A 21,389-nucleotide genomic window follows, 5' to 3' on the forward strand; every position below is an offset into this window, starting at 1 on the left:
AATGTGTAATTGTGTTTATGTTATTAAATGTTACTTATCTGGTTCTTCCACTCACGTCTTCAATTTAATAATTGCTTAATAAATTTTTGAGTAAGTAGTTTACATAAATAACTTTAGCAAATTTTACGTCTGTTACCTCAGTCCACCCGTGGCCGCTGGATAGCTGCGAAATCGTAAGGAATAAGAAAAAATCCCCGCGAAAAACCCGTAAGTGATTAAAAGAAATCAGAAGGAAACAAGAATTTTTAAATAGAGAGTCGATTATCTGGCCCTCAGTTATACAGATTTGCCACTATCCAGACTACCACCGGAAAATGTATCTCCAAATTATTTCTCAATTTTTTTTTAAACCTTGGGTTCGCAAAGAGATTATGACATCCGAATTCGCATAAGTATGCGATGAAGATTAAGAAATAATTTATGTTTTTGTGATAATCACAAAAACATAAATTATTTCTTAATTTTCTGTGCCATATTTAAGAAGGTATAAATAACATTATGTCCTGAACATATGCAACGATTCCGCTTTTCTTCATTCATCCGATTATCCGGAATTTCCAATATCCGAAATCCGAATGCCGATCGACAACAATCGGTCCGGTCAATCGAGTTCCTACTGAACTTGTTCTTTCACCTTGTTCAGTCTTATTCTTTCTCTCAGTCTTTTCGATCTCTTACCTAGTTTTCAAGATATGTTTAAATGAAATCTTCGTTTTCTTTCCGTGTACATGGCAAATTGGAATGGATCATAAGTGTGACATCACCGTAAATTAAAATAAAGCATTAATTTGTCGATACGCAAGCACAATACTAAACAAGTGTACAAGCACGATAATTCCCCACTCCACTACTCCCACACCCACCGCTCACGGCCTGCCAGCACGCAAATTATCAGAAAGGGTTGTACAGGGAAGTAGCTAACGGAGTTTCAATACAGCTGAAACTACATTATTTCTTTTTATCCCCACCCCACTACTCCCACACCTACCGCCCACGGCCTGCCAGCACGCAGATTATCAGAAATGGTTGTTCAGGGAAGTAGCTAACGGAGTTTTAATGCAGCTGAAGCTACATGACCTATTTAGTCGTCAGCTCTTAGTCGTATCTTTTGGAATCAAAAAATTAAAAAAAATATCTGAAAGATCATAATAGTAAAATTAGGTAAGGAAACCATTAAATTTTCAGACACAATGGCGCTCCGAGGTTCTAAGCTAGTGAGAACCTTCAACGAATTGTGCAAGAGCTCGAAATACATTGTGGTCATTAGAAACACCAGTCTGTGGACTCCGGAAGGTGTGATCAAGTCTCCATACAAGGATGTGGTGGTACCAGATTGTACGCTGCCGGAATACATGTGGAAAAACCTGGAGAAGTGGGCGCAGAAGCCTGCTTTGGTGAATAGTTTGTAACTTTGTACATTCAGAGAAGTTGGTTTACAGGCAGCATTCGTAGTTTAGTCGCGTTGTGTCAGACCCAGCTGACTGATGACATCATACATTGAATTCTCATATTCGGAGCAAGTCACGTAGGTCCGTTAACTGCCTATAAATTAATTTCTTCGATGGTGCTTGCCGATTTCGAAGTAAGTGACTAGAGTTTGGTTTTGGCTGAAGCTGAAACCGAAACCGTCCAATCTTCGGCCAAAACCTATCATAACTTAGTACCTATTGATGTACAGCAACAGTGCTTGTTGCTTTTGATTCTGGATGGATCAGTTTCAATCTTGCCCAGCGTCCAGTAGAAAGTGCCTGCTACTGTATAAATAATATGAGCCCTTATATCAGAACTATTATTTCAGGTATGTGCCCTCACTGGCAAGACTTACACCTTCGAACAAGCACACAGAACCTCCCGCAACTTTGCCGCGAACCTGCGCAAGAAATTCAAAATAAAAGATGGTGACACTGTCATCATCATGCTGCCGAACCTTCCAGAATATCCGATCGTCACCTTAGGAGTTCTCCAAGCCGGTGGAGTAGCCAGCACTATAAACCCAATCTATACGGCCCGTAAGTAAATTGATGGAGACCTTCACTTGTCAATCGTTTTCGATTACTATTGAGTCACAAGTAGCATTTGATAAAAAATTGTTCCACCAAATCATGAATGCGGTAATGTAAATGTATGTTTTAGTCACGGTAAATGTCTGAATGTACGGTCCTGTGCAATTTTGTACATTATAAACCAAATAAACAGCTAGATGGTATTCCTGAAAAATTTACAATGTTTTTATCACGATTAAGTTTATGATATGTACATATTTAATTTAACTCTTAAACTGAGTCTAATATAACATGATAACACCTTTTAATATAAGGTTGCATATAATATCTTTACAGATGAAGTTCAACGACAGCTAATAATGTCTGAAGCAAAACTAATAATAACGTTACCACAGATAACTAATGTTATCAATGAAGCTTTGAAATTAGCTAAGCTAGACCTCCCAGTCATAGCTGTAAAAGGAAATGATACCTTGCCTGAAGACGTAGCTAACTTCTTTGAATTGATAGAAGATACTGATACGTCGTGTCTTAAAGATGTTAGAAGGACCAACACGGATGTCTGCTTTCTACCATACTCTAGTGGAACGACTGGATTGCCTAAGGGAGTTGAGTTAACTCATCAAAGTCTTCTTGCTAATTGTGAACAAATGAATGAACCTATGATCAAGGTTCATAATGAGACTACAGGTAAGACTTTATGATGCATCTTATCTACCTACCTATTTAAGTATTCAAAGTAATAAATATGTTATTATAATATTCGATCAAAGCATTATTGTATGACTAATTATTCTTAGTAAGTAACGGTAAATGAAAATAATATTATATATAGAATTAATTGTGTCCTGGATCCTGTAAGAAAATTTATTTATCACACTAATTAATATAGTTCAAATATAAAATTTTGAAACTATATTTTAAATACATAGCTTATGGCGTACCGAATTTTATTTACTTTTAGCCTCGTACCAAGATTCAATACTAGCTGTGCTACCGTTCTTCCATATTTACGCCGCAACTGTTTTAATGTTTCACAAAATGGCACATGGGATAAAAATTGTGGCATTACCGAAGTTTCAGCCAGATACCTACCTAGATGTTCTAGAAAAACATCGAATCAATGTTTTGTTAGCTGCTCCACCTCTAAGTAAGTGTAAAAATAATTTACAAAATTGTAAATATATAAATTCAAATATTTTATATTCAAAGTAGAGTGACTCTATGACTTTTCAACTATTTTATACAATATATTTAGTATTAAAAGAACAACGTTTCTTCTAGTTATTTTAATGGGAAACCATCCTGCTGTTACCTCAGAAAAGTTACAATATTTAGACACTATAGTGAACGGTGCCGCACCTTTATCGAAAGCTGATGCTGAAAGGTTATTAGGAAGAATAAAGGTAAACATTTTGTGGATCCTCTTTCAAATTTAATAATAAAATACTTATCTAATAATATAAACATCATGCTTTTTAAATTAGCTTTGAAATTTAAACTATGGTGTTTAACTCTAAAAACTTTATAGTTTTACCTCAAAGCACAGAAAAGGCAGATTAATATCATTTAAATATATTTTATCTAATATTGATCTATAATTTGATTATAATTTAAATATATTAACGGCAGCATAAAATATAATATTATTTTACGGTCATTAAAACACGACAAATAAAACAGCAATAACTCAAACCTCTAAGTAAAGGCAACCACGCGTGACAATAATAATGAGCAATTAAATTACAGTCATTAATTTTATAAGATAATTTATGTAGCTGCAAGACATAATATATAATAAATAAGCTAGTTACAAAACTTTGAAGATGAGAATTAAGAAGGTTAAAAAGGAGCTATAAAAGATTTTTCATTACAGCAAGAAGTTAGATTCAGTCAAGGATACGGTCTGACAGAAACCTCTCCAGTAGTCTCAATATCTGATAAATATTCTAAGCGTTATGACTTAGTTGGACACGCGTGTCCAAATACTGAGCTTAAAATAGTTGACGCAGATATGAAAGCTTTAGGACCTAATGAGGTAAGCATTATTTAAAATGACCCTAACCTAACCATTTATTAGAATAAAAACCCTGGTTGCTTCGATGCACAATAGTGTCACCCTTAAGGAAAAAAATATTACAAAAATTAGCAAGTCAGTACGAATATCGACGTTAAAGACATTAAAATAACATCCAATATCAGCGCGCCTTGTACAGTGGCGGTTACGACGCTCGCCGCGTTCTTGATAGGGCGAAAATGTATGAAGGAGAGCGTTTCTTATTTTTCTTATAAAATATGGAAATGTTATTTATTTTTATATAAAATATTTAGCTATTCGTACAGGGGACTAATTATACAACAATTTTTTGTGTATTTATTTTCCTTAGTGCAGTGTATTTAGCTATAGTGGTACCTAATCAAACCCCATTTTTTTAATCATTTGCGATTCTTGTGATGGTTAAAACGTATTTATGTGAAAATTTTGTATGCGACTATAAAATTTTTAAAGTGTAGACGTGGAGATGAATATATTATCTTTCATTTGAAACCAAAATATCCTCGCAGTGTGATTCCTAATTCTTTAAAATGGTACCTGAAAATCGCTGATATTTGTGAAAAAATGTGATAGCGTCCTTAAGTCTCAACGAATCATGCGATTCGATTCTAATGATTCGTTAAGACCTAAGAGTGATACTGCGTAGAATTGAGTTAGAGCATGGCAAAGAAAAAAAATACATCAATTGCAAAACATACGTTTAATTAAAACTAACCCTTTTAATTAAATTAATTGTCAGCATTGTTTCTGAAAAAAATAATAATTTCAGACTGGTGAACTATTAGTAAGAGGACCTCAAGTGATGAAAGGATACAAAGACAACCCAAAGGCAAATGCGGAAACCCTCATAGGTGACGGTTGGTTCAGAACCGGAGACATGGGAATCGTAAACGAAGAAGGTGTCTTGAAAATCGTTGACAGGCTAAAAGAGCTTATAAAGGTATTCGCTTCAAAAATATAGTTTTATGAATAGTTAATTTTAAATCATATTTAACAGAATAGTAGACGCTAAAATATATTTGCGGAGAAGCAAAATATAATAAATAATAGTGGAAGAATATAGGTTGATTTGATTGATTGAAATAATAAATCAAGAAACGTAATTATAAGCTAATGCAAATGACTGAATGGAAAATTTCAGGTGAAGGGATTCCAAGTTCCTCCTGCGGAGCTGGAGGCTGTATTGAGGGAGCATCCAGCAGTAACTGACGCTGCGGTCATTGGAGTACCACATCCAACTAAAGGGGAGAGTCCCAAAGCATTTATTTGTATGAAGTCAGGACATACCGAAGATGTTAAAAACATAGCTAAGTTCGTAGAAGAAAGAGTGGCGCCTTACAAAAAAATAGATGACATAGTCATCCTAGATGCTATTCCTAAATCTGCCGCAGGGAAAATATTAAGGAAAGAATTAAGAAAAAAGTATTGTTAATTTATTATAAGCATGACTTTTTTTTTTAAGTCGGGAAATGCCATTATGCATCCCCGGCACTGCTGGGGAGACAACCGGGGTATGTGGGACTCGCTGCGGCCGATGACCGCAGCTCTACCCACTAAAACCCGACCGTGTGACAGAACCACGGGAAATGTGGGGCCACCGCAATTCTGTCAGCGGGCGTCTGCCTGGTCGTCGGCAGACACGTCTGATTGAGGGTGTTCAAACACCCCCCAGGCCTAACAGAGACCCTATCAGGGCTTGTTTAGGCCATTCCTCTGCGCTTACGTCGCAATGCACTGGAAAACATAGCGCATCGCGACCCGCTCGGGGGCTCTGTACGGCGTCCCCACACCGATGCCCCGAGCTCCCCGGCTATGGCGGAACGTTTCGGTCGTCATTATTGACCCTACGTCGCCTAAGCATGACTGATTTAACCTAGTTTATAAATAATATACATTACATTGATGATCATTCGCTATTTAACAAAAAATATTTTATGCATAATTTATAGTAAAATATTTTATATGCATGTGGACTTTATATTGCATAATTTACCAAAGTAATTATATTTATTTAAATTAAATAAAATTGCGACTTATTATAAGAATCTATTTTGACGAATGAAGTAGGATAAAAAAAATGTAGGTATTGTAAAATGGTTTGCTAATTATAATATAATTATTTACTATTTTTACTATCACTTTTTTTTGTTTAGGCACATGCCATACAATATAGGTACATGTAATGGTAGTCATATTTGTTTGAAGATTTTCCCAAATCAACCTAACAAAACGTTTTGTTTAAAAATTACTGCAGATATTTTTCTGTTCTTTTAAATGAAGGAGAGCGTTTCTTATTTTCTTATTTTACTTTATTTTTTATTCTTATTTTACTCTCGTTAGCATGTCAATTATCAGACGAAGGTCGTGCTAACAAACTCAAACTCATTTTTTAAATAATGTATGTGTATCGTCGGTTTGCCTTTTACCTCTTCACTCCTAAGCCACTAAAAGGATTTTGATGAAATTTGGTACCGAGATACTCTGAAAGACCTGAAAGACGGAAAAGGACAATATATAATATATACTAGCTGTCCCGGTGAACTTCGTGTCACTTTAAAACCTTCCCTGGACTTCTACGAATATTTTAAGACTAAAATCCGCCCAATCCGTTCAGCCGTTTTCGAGTTTTGCGCGACTAACGCACTTGAAAATCCATTTTTATATCTGTCATACCCGGCACCTTTGTACCGACTATTACGTAATATATATATATACGTGGTAGAGCCATGCTTCGGCACGAATGGGCAGGCTCGACCGGAGAAATACCACGTTCTCACCGGAAACCGGCGTGAAACAGCGCTTGCGCTGTGTTTCGCCGAGTGAGTGAGTTTACCGGAGGCCCAATCCCCTACCCTATTCCCTTCCCTTCCCTACCCTTCCCTATTCCCTCTTAAAAGGCTGGCAACGCACCTGCAGCTCTTCTGATGCTACGAGTGTCCATGGGCGACGGAAGTTGCTTTCCATCAGGTGACCTGTTTGCTCGTTTGCCCCCTCATCTCATAAAAAAAAGAAAAAAAAAACATATTCCCAATTACAGATGTATGCTTGTAAATAAACTGCGGTGGACATTGAACGCACATTTGTATTGCTCATACAAGTCAACGCAACTAGCGCATATACGTATAGTTATAATAGCATGCGCCTGCGCATATTGTGTGCTGGTGATGTAATAAACATTTTGTCGATAAATAGAAAGTTAGATATCCAAAATTATTAAAATATCAAACATAAGGAAAGGTAGAGTGTTCTGCGTAGATCGGGACACAATTAGAAGACACTAGCTGTCCCGGCAAACGTTGTTTTGCCATGAAATTATTTTCCCTGTTTTCCTGCTTTTCTCTTGAAGTTTTTTCTGATATTTTTTTCTAAAGACCTCACGGAGCCCGAGACCTTTCCAACGAATGCAAAACCGTGGAAATCGGTTCTTGCGTTCTGAAGTTGTAGCGTCAGGAAGGAAAACCCGACTTATTTTTATACTTATATTAGATGAGTGGAAGAATTAGGTAAGCTGTAACATTTGAAAACTTACGTTTTTTCATAAATGGAGGCTTTAGGGCCGGGAAAATGAATTGAAATAAAAAATGTGCATTTTGTGTAGCCAAATAAATAAGTCAGACGATGAAGTAGGCAAGTTTATGTTTATGTTACAAAATGTTAGTTATCTGGTTCTTCCACTCACGTCTTTTTTTATAATTAACGAATCTTTCAGTAGTTTTATATAAATAACTTTAACAAATTGTACACGTCTGTTAACTCGGTCCGCCTGTGGCCGGTGGATAGCTGCCAAATCGTAAGGTAAGAAAAATTCCCCGCAAAAACCCGTTAGTGATTAAAAGAAATCATAAGGACAAGAATTTTAAAATAGTCGATTATTCGGCCCTCAGATAAACAGATTTGCGACTATCCAGACCACCACCGGAAAATGTATCTCCAATTTATTTCTTAATTTTCTGTGCCATTTTTAAAAAGGCATAAATAAATATACTTAACATTATTTACTGAACATGTGCAACGATCCCGCTTTTCTTTAGTCATCCGATTGTCCGGAATTTGAATATCTGAATGCCGATCGACAACAATTAGTCCGGTCAATTGAGTTCCTATTGTGCTTGTTCTTGTGCGAGGCGCGGCGCGGCATAAATTTGTATGGATTTGACAGATTTCAATTGCGTGAGACTTCTTGCGAATCTGTCAAATCCATATAAATTTAGAAATGCATCTACGCGTCGCGTTGCGCCACTGCCATAACGCCCAGGGCCAACGCTAAAATTCGCGCGGGCGCTGGGCGTTATGGCAAAATTAAAATATGTATTACGATTTCAACTGCACGGCCCGTTCCGAAGTGGGCGTCATCAAGGCGGGAGTCGCGTGCGAGAGGGGAGTTTAGATCTATTAGTTCTTTTCAGAGTTAGAATATTACACGCCATTAACATTTTCTTAAATATTTGAAAATGCCTAAGAGGGCCGGTCTCTTATATATTAGTCACTAAAATAAAATAATATGGGCAAAACAACGTTTGCCGGGACAGCTAGTAAAATATATAGAAAAATAGTATGGGAAGTGCAGACGCGTGCGACGGAGCGCGGACGCGGGCGACGACGCAGCCCATTACTATTTTTTAACCGACTTCCAAAAAGGAGGAGGTTATATGTTCGGCTGTGGATATTTTATTTTATTTGTGTTCATTTATACACACGCGAGCGTGCGCCCGCGCGAGTTTTAGCGTTGGCCCTTATACACATCTCTTTATCTATTTTTTAATATGTTTTAATGAAACCTTCGTTTTATTTGCGTCTATGTGGCGATCGTTTTGGAATCCATACTAATATTATAAATGCGAAAAAGTGTCTCTCTGATACCTCTCCACGGCCAAACTGCTGAACCGATTTTGCAAAAATTTGGTACCGAGATCTTTGAGTCCGGTGAAATGACATAATATTATGATAATATTTATCCGGAAAAATTGTACGGTTCAAGCGCTTAAACGAATTTTGGCGCAAAAGAGTTGTGGGCGTCATCTAGTGTTTCATAAGTGCAGGCTGCTGTGTGACATCACCTTAAGACCCTTCCCCTACAGATAGGGTTGCCAGGCGTCCGGATAAAGCCGGACACAGTCAAGCTTTATGATTGCGTGTCCGTCCGGCCAAAATTAAGAGGAGTCCGGCTTTTGTAGAGCTTTGAATCAATATTTTTTTATGAATATCTACTAATTTTAGAAGGTTTTACACCTAATAAAATGATAAATTGTTTTAATACAACAGAAAATTACGAACGTATTCCTAAACTAAGAGTTCAGTTTCCAAGTATTCGATAGCAGGACTTTTTTGTACAAATGTCCGGCCAAGCTGGCTGCTTTGTCCGGCTTTTCGGTTTAGCGATTTTACCGTTTTTAGAGCATTATAACTCATAATTTGAAAGCTGCAAAATTATAATAAAAATACAGCAATAATCTTCAGTATATGAGTTCCTTTCATAGTAATTACCTTAGTTTTGTTTTCTATGCTCATGATGTCAGCTTCCAAAGTAAGGGCCGGGGACACAAACACGACACGACGTCGTGTCTTACTACGATGCAGCGTCGTTTCACGATGCGACGTCACGTCGTGGGAATCTACGACAAGCATCGTGGCACGTTACGATGTTGTGACGTAGTTTTTTACGATGCTCGTCGTAGATTCCCACGACGCGACGTCGCATCGTAGAACGACACGACGACGTCGTATCGTGCTTATGTGTCCCGGGCTTAATACCAATTTATTTAAATTCAAACATACAGTCAGTATCTCCCTAGTATTTACAAATTTCGGTTATTTCATTAACTACATACTGGACGTAAGAATTTTTTTTAGGTCAGTTTTGAACTAAGACAAGTAAAAAATAGGATTTTGGCGCGATCTCGCCAACGTGGCAAATGAATGGTCAAGGTCGTTTACTCAGGGGATGGCCTTAAAATGAAATAAAGCATTAATTTATCGATACGCAAGCACAACACTAAACAAGTGTACAAGCACATTAATATACCACACTAGACCCAGTGTACATTGTACGCTGCTCAGAGCGCGCCGGTTGTTTGTGTGACTACTAAATAGTAAAATTAGTTTGATTAGATAAATATATTAAAGGATTGTTGTACACGTAAGTATTTTACAATTATTCGGGCCTGTTTCACCACTTTCTGATAAAGTGCCTAATAGGCTATTCACAACTTTTTTGACAGATTCTCTATACTTGATCTGTCAAGTTAATTGAATAAGAATAAGAATGGATTTATTTTAAGCATCACACAATACATCATAATATAAGTATACAGTTCGACTATAATATTATAAAATTAATAATTGATGGATAGCCTTATCAGGAAGTGGTGAAACAGGCCTTTGCCTATGTCTCTGTCTGTGTGTATACTACCTAAGGACTTATGAATAGAATATTGTAAGTTTCCGGGATGAAAGTAGCTAGTTCCAGAGCTAAAACTAATCATAATAAGTAATTTATTGTTATTAGGATATTGCGTGAAAGAATATTAAGTCATATAATATTACTAGATGACGCCCTCAACTCCGTTGCGCCAAAACTCGTTTTTGGAACCGTACATTGTTCCGGGACAAAAAGTATCCTATGTCCTTTCCCGGTACTCAAAGTATGTCCATGACAAATTTCAGCTAAATCGGTTCAGCGGTTTGGGCGTGAAGAGGTAACAGACAGACAGACACACTTTAGCATTTATAATATTGAGTATGGATTATATTTACATGAGTAAGTGGCCGTTGCCTCGACTTCACTCGCTTGAAAATTATTCCTGGTTAACTGTTAAGTGTTAACCTACTGAAGTCACTATATATTTTTAAATTTTTATAGTATAGTAGGTACTAGGTATCAATAGTGATAGGCTTCAAAAATTTCAAAACAATAATTATTATCTATACAAATAAAGGGAGTTTCTATTAGTGAAAGAATTTTATAAATTGATTCTAAAGATGAGATGATAAGAGCTAACATCACTTTACTTACAAACTTTCTCTCTACAATATTAGTAATAATAAGTAAGAGTAAGTAAGACAATAAAATATAAATAATATCAATAATAAAAACAAACCTAAATAATATAATAACAATTGATAGAAATAACTCAAACGATTGCAACAAAACAAACATTAACAATAACAATATTATTATTTGTTGTGGTTGAATGCACTTTTGCCTGAACTGCTGTTGAAGCAATAAAAGCATACTTATATTATCACAGGTCAACAAAATCGAAAAAAAAATTGTTGCCTGCAAACTAATAGCAGTTTTTATAAGAGTTTTGTGTGTACGATATATGTTTCTATGAAGTTTTATTTCTATCAGCTCAGATTTTTAAGATATTTCATTCCAAAGTTTCAAAAATCTCGCATTTTAGCCCATTTCAGAATCATATTGCTGTTGAAAGTATTCATTTTTATTAGTTTTGTAATATGTATGCTAGAGGGAGAGACTCCTTATTGAGAATATAACTTGTTTCAATGAGTTATGACTAATATCCCCAATGTTATGACGGTTTTCAAAATGCTTTACCTAGCTCATACTACGTGCCACGTGGAGTAACAATTATTGTATAAAAAAAGAAAGTTTAGTTTACAACTCTCTTTTAATAAAAAAAACTAATATGCAATTTAAATTGAGATCTAAATAATAGATATTGTGTATATTTACTAAACATATTTTATCATAACTCATGAAAATAAATTATTTCAATAGTTGTAAAGCGATTCTGAAAAAGACTAAAATTCGAGATTCTTGAAACTTTGGAATGAAATATCTTAAAAACCTGAGCTGATAGAAAGAAAATTTCTTAGAAACATGTGATTGGGGCACAAAGTTCTTACAGAAACAGCTTTTAATTTTCAGGCACCAAATTTACTGTTGACCTGTGTTATAGATATGTACGAATACGAATAAAGAATACTAGTTGTCACCCGCAACTCCGTCGCGCCAAAATTCGTTTGAAAAATTATCCTAAGTCCTTTCGCGGGACTCAAAGTATCTGCTTTCCAAATAGCAAAATTGGTTCAGCGGTTTGGGCGTGAAGAGGTCATAGACAGGCAGACAGACACACTTTCGCATTTGTAATATTAGTATGGATGTTTAGTTACAAATACCAATGAAAGAGAGAGATCAATCCTTAAGGATACCGGCGAAAATAAATGAAATTAGTTTTTCCAGAAAGGTACCATCAGAGAAGTTGATTCCTAGGCAGATGGGGGACCTACTTAGTTTGGTCAAACCCAGCCGACAGATCATCACAGTTAACATTGAATTGACATGATCCGACCAAATGATGGCCTGTCAACTGCCTAGGAATCAATTTCCTCGATGGTACTTTACGTGTCTTAGCGTAAGCACTAAAAATCTATTTGGAAATCGCGTCGCTATACCTGTCCCAGACATTGTCTTACATTTCCCTAGAAACTTCATGGAAAATATAATTATCGATGGCTATTTAATATTTATTAATATTATTTTTTTCGCTAATCTCTACATTGTAAAATAACTTACCTGATTCTTCATTAAAAGTTATTTAAATATGAGATAATTTAAGCTAAAGAAAGGAAGGAATAAACTCCCTAGACGGTAATTCAGTATCATGTGGTTTTGTCCTGATATTAGCCTCACATACGGGGAAGTACCTACTCTTTACCTTGTCATTCGTAACTATACAAGTACTTAATAATATAACAATAATTATGCATATCGAGTGTTAGTGAGGTCAGAGGTGTAACCGTTCAGCTGTAGCTCTACCATGACTTTAAAGCTATAGTTTTTATCGATATCGATAAATATTGAGTATGGCAAATTTTTCAGCGCCTCTAGCGGTCACTTGCGGAACTAAAATCGCAATACTGAAAATGTACGTAGTCGGTATCGAGTATCGACAAAAACTCTAGCTTTACTCATGGTAGAGCTACTTGACTAATTTCGAAAGATGAAGAAAGTGCGATCTCGCCATGCGTCAAATGTATGGTCAAGGTCGTTTGCTCGGGGGATGGCCTTAAATGCCCTTGTCATTGAAATTGAATCTTAGTTTACAAGTCAAAGACAGTATAATGTTTTATTAATAAAGTTAAACTGTACATAGAGATTCAATAAACAAGAATATCGATCTCGGCAACGCGTCAAATGTATGGTCAAGGTCGTTTGCTCGGGAGATGGCATTATAATATGACCTTGTCATTGAAATTGAATCTTTGTTTATACGTCAAAGACAGTACAATGTTTTATTAATAAAGTTAAACTGTACATAGAGATTCAATAAACAAGAATATCGATCTCGGCAACGCGTCAAATGTATGCTCAAGGTCGTTTGCTCGGGAGATGGCCTTAAATGACCTTGTCATTGAAATTGAATCTTAGTTTACAAGTCAAAGACAGTATAATGTTTTATTATTAAAGTTAAACTGTACATAAAGATTCAATAAACAAGAATATAAATAACTAGACGTTCCGTGCGGCTTTGCCCGCCTAAATTGGATATTTCTCAGACAAATTAGTCCACGAAAAATAGCTTATGATCCTTCCCGTGGTCCTTTCTTATCTGTGCCAAATAACAGAAAAATTGCTCCAGTAGTTCGTGAGATAAAGCCCTTTCAAATAATTTTCCCCGTTATTTCCACATTTACAACTATTTCTTTGCTTCTATAATTAGTCTTAGCGTAATAAAATATAGCCTGTATCCTTCCTCGATAAACGGGATATCTAACACTGAAAGAATTTCTCAATTCGGACCAGTAGTTCCTGTGATTAGCGCGTTCAAATAAGCCCTTTCAAATAATTTATCCCCCGTTTTTCCCACATTTTCCTCTATTTCTTCTCTTTTTTTAGTCTTACTTTCCTCAATAAATGGGTTATCTAACACTGAAATATTTTTTCAAATCGGACCAGTACTTCCTGAGATTAGCGCGTTGAAACAAACAAACAAACTCTTCCGCTTTATAATATTATTATTATTATAAAGTATATATTAAAGAAAGAGGATTGCGTGCGTAGGGGATTATCCTAGAAAATTGTGTTTAGACCGGCTGGTCTCAAACAAACAACAAGACATTTTTTGGGTCAAAAAAGTCTTTGAATGAATTGCCGCCATTCTGATATTTGATGATACGAGTAATATTTCTAAAGACAATTTATGTATCGCTCGCGCAGCCCTTTAAGGCCTCAAACATGTCTATTTCCTGAGCATCTAAGCGATATTCGTCATGTAAGAATCGGGTCCTTGTTATTTAATATTTATATCAGCAGCCTTACCCCCGAAACTGTATCAGTAGGGAGAAAAGCCGTTGAGGTCGAATTAGTTCCAAATTGAGCCGCAGCACGATCGTGCGCTATATATGTGTCAGAAGTGGGAAAAGCCGTTGAGTTTGAATTAGTTCCAAATTTTGAGCTGCAGCACGATCGTGCGCTAGTATATAAGTCGGTAGTAGCAAAAGCTTTGAGATCAAGCTGATTCGATTCTCGATTCAATTCTGATTCTGTAAGGCAGCTGGATTTGCATTTTTTTTAATGAAATAAGGGGGCAAACGAGCAAACGGGTCACCTGATGGAAAGCAACTTCCGTCGCCCATGGACACTCGCAGCATCAGAAGAGCTGCAGGTGCGTTGCCGGCCTTTTAAGAGGGAAGGTAATAGGGGAGGGTAGGGATGGGAAAGGAAGGGAAAAGGGTAGGGGATTGGGCCTCCGGTAAACTCACTCACTCGGCAAAACACAGCGCAAGCGCTGTTTCACTCCGGTTTTCTGTGAGAACGTGGTATTTCTCTGGCCAAGCCGGCCCATTCGTGCCGAAGCATGGCTCTCCCACGTAAGCATTGCATTATCTATATTATCTTAGCCCTTATTATCTAATCATTGTTTTATTTCGATTATATATTTACCTACAAAAACATAATAATTAATGTCTTATCTAGTTTTATTACATTGCTGCGTGAGTAAAGTACAAAAGATACGTGTTGATGGTAGAGTAAATATTTGTGGTGTTTTTTGTTTCTTAACTGCATTCTCGTGACTTCTGTGAGTCTTACTCGGTGTATTTTACCCAACTACGACGAAAGGAAAGGAAAAAATCCACTCGGGATTTCTTCAGTATGTGTATTTGTTTCCCAGTAAGCTGACTTTTAGGAATAAAATTTTGAGATTAGAAGTAGTCCGCTTAATACAGTATTCATTAGTATTGCAGTAGGTTTATAGTTTTTACCTTCGTCATATTTTTTTATTTCGATAACTAAAAATAGCAACAAAATTTTCTGGTCTTCATAGGATTCGTTAGAAAATTCACTTGTTAGAAAACGATGTGGTAGCCAAATTAATATTTTATTAGTTATAGAATAGAATAGAAATTAGAATACGTTTATTTTTTCAGCACACAACATATACAAAACAGAAAATAAAATAAAAGTAAAAAGGACTTAAGCTAAATTATAACTAATTAAAGTTACGTGTTTTACAAGACAATAGACCCCATTGTCTTGTAAAACACGAACATACAAACAGGATTTTGTAGCGCGTAGGAATGTTGTCATGTTGTCAATAAACTAGTTATTAATTAATTTTACTAGGTCCCTTTACCCTTAGTACTAGATCTCGGGAACGCTGAGAATATGAACCGTAGAATAGTTTAGTTGAATAGACATTAAGATAATCATTAATGTTTTCATATTTTGTAATATTTTCATTGTTCAGTTAGAAAGTCTATGGTCCAAACCACGAGACAAGTCACTTTTCATACGCATTTCGACAATAATATGAAAAATCTTTATTATACTCTTTGTTTGTTTGGAATCAAAACAATAATAAAATATCTGGAATATCATAGTAAAATCAAGTAAGGAAACCATTAAATTTTGCAGACACAATGGCGCTCCGAAGTTCTAAGCTAGTGAGAACCCTCAACGAATTGTGCAAGAGCTCGAAATACACTATGGTCATTAGAAACACTAGTCTGTGGACTCCGGAAGGTGTGATCAAGTCTCCATACAAGGATGTGGTGGTACCAGATTGTACGCTGCCGGAATACATGTGGAAAAACCTGGAGAAGTGGGCGCAGAAGCCTGCTTTGGTGAATAGTTTGTAACTTTGTACAATCAGAGAAGTTGGTTTACAGGCAGCATTCGTAGTTTAGTCGCGTTATGTCAGACCCAACCAACTGATGACATCATACATTAAATATCAAAATAGGATGAAATGATGTAGGTCCGACCTGTAAATTAATTTCTTCGATGGTGATTTCGAAGTAACTAACTAGAGTTTGGTTTTGGCTGAAGCTGAAACCGAAACCGTCCAATCTTTGGCCAAACCCTACTTATACCTATACGTTAAATAACATGTTTCCAACGCGGGATTCGAACCCACGACCTCCGGAGTCGAGAGCGACGCTCTAACCACTAGACCACGGAGGCGTTTACTACTATTATAGATAATAACCATAATTTAAATTTACAAACAAAGTATATATATTGTTGTGTAATTTTTGTGTAGTTGTGTAATTTTTTGAGATTTTGGACTGATTTATCTTATTTTTGATAGGTACGTTAATAATTTTTTAAGCGTTTTTATTTTTCTTTTCGACGCCTAAAGGGCCTTAATACCTACTGATTTACAGCAACAGTGCTTGCTGCATTTGATTCTGGATGGATCAGTTTCAATCTAGCCCAGCGTCCAGTAGAAAGTGCCTGCTACTGTATAAATAATATGAGCCCTTATATCAGAACTATTATTTCAGGTATGTGCCCTCACTGGCAAGACTTACACCTTCGAACAAGCACACAGAACTTCCCGCAACTTTGCCGCGAACCTGCGCAAGAAATTCAAAATAAAAGATGGTGACACTGTCATCATCATGCTGCCGAACCTTCCAGAATATCCGATCGTCACCTTAGGAGTTCTCCAAGCCGGTGGAGTAGTCAGCACTATAAACCCAATCTATACAGCCCGTAAGTAAATTGATGGTGACCTTCTTTTGTCAATCGTTTTTGATTACTATTCAGTCACCAATAGCATTTGATAAAAAAATATTTAACCAAATCATGAATGCGGAAATGTAGTAATGTTTTAGTCACGGTAAACGTCTGAATGTGCGGTCCTGTGCAATATTGTACATTAAAAACCAATTATACAGCTAGATGGTATTCCTGAAAAATTTACAATGTTTTTATCATGATAAAGTTTATGATACAGATTTTACCTTTAAATTGAGTCTAATAAAACATGATAATATCTTTTAATCTAACGTTGTATATATATTTACAGATGAAGTTCAACGACAGCTAATAATGTCTGAAGCAAAACTAATAATAACGTTACCACAGATAACTAATGTTATCAATGAAGCTTTGAAATTAGCTAAGCTAGACCTCCCAGTCATAGCTGTAAAAGGAAACGATGCCTTGCCTGAAGGCGTAGCTAACTTCTTTGAATTGATAGAAGATACTGATACGTCGTGTCTTAAAGATGTAAGAAGGACCAACACGGATGTCTGCTTTCTACCATACTCTAGTGGAACGACTGGATTGCCTAAGGGAGTTGAGTTAACTCATCAAAGTCTTCTTGCTAATTGTGAACAAATGAATGAACCTATGATCAAGGTTCACAATGAGACGACAGGTACGTTGAAATTATATGGAATGCAATGTGCATTGTACAAATATTCAAAGTTGACTTATTCTTAATTTTTATATTATTATATAAAAAATATCAAATAAGCATTTTATTCTGATTCACTGTCAAATTTTATTTTACAGCCTCATACCAAGATTCCATATTAGCTGTGTTACCATTCTTCCATATTTACGCTGCAACTGTTCTAATGTTCCACAAAATGGCTCATGGGATAAAAATTGTGGCACTACCGAAGTTTCAGCCAGACACTTACCTAGATGTTCTAGAAAAACATCGAATTAATGTTTTGTTTGCCGCTCCACCTCTAAGTAAGTATAAAAATAATATAGAGTCACGAAATTAGTTACATTGGCATAACTTGTAAATATATTTCAAATATGTTTTATTCGTATTGTGATTGTATGACTTTTCAACTATTTTATATTTACTATTAAAAGAACAAAGTTTTTTCCAGTTATATTAATGGGAAACCATCCTGCTGCTACCTCAGAAAAGTTACAATATTTAGACACTATAGTGAACGGAGCCGCTCCTCTATCAAAGGCTGACGCTGAAAGGTTATTAGGAAGAATAAAGGTAAATATTTTGTGAATAGTGTTGTAGAATTTCAAATTTAATACTTACTAAAAAATATATCTATAGAAACATCATGTAGTTTTAAATTAGCTTTAAAATTTAAACAATGGTCTTACTGCCGCATTCAGAGTGGAACATTAATTACTTAATTGTAATTAATTCAAAATTTTGACATTAGCCCCATACATTATCTGTCAAACTCTTCATTAAATTGAAGGTTAATCGTAATTAAATGTCTCTGAGTACGGCGGTTTAACTCTAAAAACTTTATAGTTTTACCTCATATAACATAAATACAGATTAATATGCATTTAAGTATATTTTATCTTAATTTTATCTATAATTTTGATTATAATTTAACTATTTTTACGACAGCATAGAATATTAGGTAATGACGGTCATTAAAACATGACAAATAAAACGGCAATAACTTAAGCTTCTGAGTAAAGGCAAGCGTAACAATAATTAGCAATTATTACATTACAGCCATTATTGTTATAAGCAAAGACTTCTATTTTAATCTCAGTTTAAATAGAAGTCTTTGGTTATAAGGCAATTTACGTAGCTGTAGGACATATTATGATAAATAATCATCATGACTTTGAAGATAACGATGAATAAAGTAGGAAGCAAGAATTATCAGATTTTTTTTACAGCAAGAAGTAAGATTCAGTCAAGGATACGGTCTGACAGAAACCTCTCCAGTAGTCTCAATGTCTGATAAATATTCTAAGCGTTATGACTTAGTTGGACACGCGTTTCCAAATACAGAGCTTAAAATAGTCGACGGAGATATGAAAGCTTTAGGACCTAATGAGGTAAGTGTTATTTAAACTAACCATAACCTACTGTTATTGGAATAAGAACAGTCTGTTTTGATGTACACTACTCTCTCAAAATTTGAAAAATATAATGATTATTAGAAGGATCTTGCTCATATACAACCAGGCTTCTCTAGCTTGGGCATTACAAAGTGCAATCGGGTAATGGGTATAAAAATATCAAACGCCTCCGTGGTCTAGTGGTATAGAGCGCGGCTCTTGACTCGGAGGTCGTGGGTTCGATTCCCGCGTTGGAAACATGTTATTTCCAAGTTTGGTTAGACAATGCATGGTTAGGTCGATCCATGTGTCGGATGGGCATGTAAAAAGTCGGTCCTGCGCCAGATCTCTCGCCAGTCGCGTCGGTCTTCCGTCCCACTGGGTTATGAGAGTAACGGAATAGAGAGTGCTCTTGTGTACTGCGCACACACTTGGTCACTATAAAACTACTCCTGCGTAGCTGGCCTGGTTTCAATGAAACCGGCCACCGTCACCGAAACCGGTGTGGGAGCTATTATAAAAGTATCATAACCGTCACGATTGTAGAGACAAAGTAACTCTGAAATCAGGTGATAACGAGAGATATTTTTATTTTTTATTCGTCAGTACAGTTTTTGTAAATTTTTTTAATGAAATTAATTTCAGACTGGTGAACTATTAGTAAGAGGACCTCAAGTGATGAAAGGATACAAAGACAACCCAAAGGCAAATGCCGAAACCCTTATAGGTGATGGATGGTTTAGAACCGGCGACATGGGAATTGTAAACGAAGAAGGTGTTTTGAAAATCGCCGATAGGCTCAAAGAGCTCATAAAGGTATTCGCTCTCAAAATTTTAAGTTATAGTTAATTTTAAATCATATTTTACAGAATAGTAGACGCGAAAATATATTTGCGAAGAAACAAATAATAAATAATAGTGGACTAATATAGGCTAATTTGATTGATTGAAATAATAGATCACAAAATGTTAATTATTAATACAAATGACTTTATGGAAAATTTCAGGTGAAGGGATTCCAAGTTCCACCAGCGGAATTGGAGGCTGTATTGAGGGAGCATCCAGCAGTAGCTGATGCTGCAGTCATAGGAGTACCACATCCAACTAAAGGGGAGAGTCCCAAAGCATTTATCTGTATGAAATCAGGACAAAATGAAGATGTCAAAAACATAGCTAAGTTCGTTGAAGAAAGAGTGGCGCCGTACAAAAAAGTGGATGACATAGTCGTTCTTGATGCTATTCCTAAATCTGCCGCAGGGAAAATTTTAAGGATAGAATTAAGAAAGAAGTATTGTTAATTTATTATAAGCATGACTGATTTAACCTAGTTTACAAAAAATATACAAAAAGCTTGGCTGGAGCACTGCCGTGCTCCCAGACATTACATTGATGATAATTCGCTGAGTAACAAAAAATATTTTATGCTTGTAAGTCAAATAATTTATATTATGTATGTGCACTTTAAATTGCATAATTTACCAAAAAAAAAAATATATATTTGAGGTCAATATAATATTGAAATGAAATAAAATTGAGACTTATTATAAGAATTTATTATGACGAATGAAATAAGATGTAAGATATCAAAAAGAATGTAGGTATTGTAAAATTGTTTTGATAATATTGTTTACTATTTTTATTATCACTATTTTGTTTAGGCACATGCCATACAATATACATGTAATGGTACACAAAAAGATATCTGTTTTGTTCATGAAAAAACCTACTTTGATACTAATGCAATATAAAAGATAAGTACTAACTTTTATCCACAGAAGTTTGATTTTCTTATAATTATAATTAACAAACTACAAAATAAAATCCTCCAAATTACATGAATTAAAGGAAAACTGAGTAGAAACATGAAAAGAAAACTTGCAAAAATGCTAAAATTTTCATAAATGAGTGTAAGATTAGTATGGATAAGACCTTTTTCATCCAGTACTTGGATGCATTGTGCAAGCGTTTGACCTATACAGCTGATGTTAGCAATTCGTGCGTTTTGCGTACTACTTATAAGCGTAATGCAATCCACGTTTTTTAGTAGTTTAGCGGATAAGTCCGGGGCTTCTACTTTAACGTATGTCGATTTATTGTACTGGTGAAAAAATAATCCTGTATGTTTCCTATACAGTGTGTAACAAAAATAATTAGTGATAATACTTTAGGGTGTGTACGTGTTCCTTGTAGAGAGTTCACTGTGAAAGTAGCAGCGCTGAAAGACGAAATTCTTTTTCACTTTTGTATGGGCAAGGGAATGAGCATCACAAGTTTCCCTATCCAA

The 21,389-nt window shown here is 35.6% G+C and overlaps 2 protein-coding genes across 2 annotated transcripts; both read left to right on the forward strand.

The window, feature by feature from the left end:
- Positions 1–1,168: 1,168 nt before the first annotated feature.
- On the forward strand, positions 1,169–5,503 carry LOC121734706 (4-coumarate--CoA ligase 1-like). The gene is made up of 8 exons (XM_042125306.1): positions 1,169–1,394; positions 1,799–2,009; positions 2,340–2,693; positions 2,968–3,153; positions 3,288–3,409; positions 3,880–4,041; positions 4,829–4,999; positions 5,201–5,503. Exons 1-8 carry the CDS (start codon positions 1,191–1,193, stop codon positions 5,489–5,491), a joined length of 1,701 nt encoding a protein of 566 aa, XP_041981240.1. The 5' UTR covers positions 1,169–1,190; the 3' UTR covers positions 5,492–5,503.
- A 4,609-nt stretch (positions 5,504–10,112) lies between these two features.
- On the forward strand, positions 10,113–20,549 carry LOC121734704 (4-coumarate--CoA ligase 3-like). Its single transcript, XM_042125303.1, has 9 exons — positions 10,113–10,195; positions 15,941–16,149; positions 16,813–17,023; positions 17,340–17,693; positions 17,831–18,016; positions 18,163–18,284; positions 18,941–19,102; positions 19,751–19,921; positions 20,113–20,549. Exons 2-9 carry the CDS (start codon positions 15,946–15,948, stop codon positions 20,401–20,403), a joined length of 1,701 nt encoding a protein of 566 aa, XP_041981237.1. The 5' UTR covers positions 10,113–10,195; positions 15,941–15,945; the 3' UTR covers positions 20,404–20,549.
- The last annotated feature ends 840 nt before the right edge of the window (positions 20,550–21,389 follow it).

Source organism: Aricia agestis, chromosome 16 (assembly GCF_905147365.1).
Source record: "Aricia agestis chromosome 16, ilAriAges1.1, whole genome shotgun sequence".
Classification (NCBI taxonomy): Eukaryota; Metazoa; Arthropoda; class Insecta; order Lepidoptera; family Lycaenidae; genus Aricia; species Aricia agestis.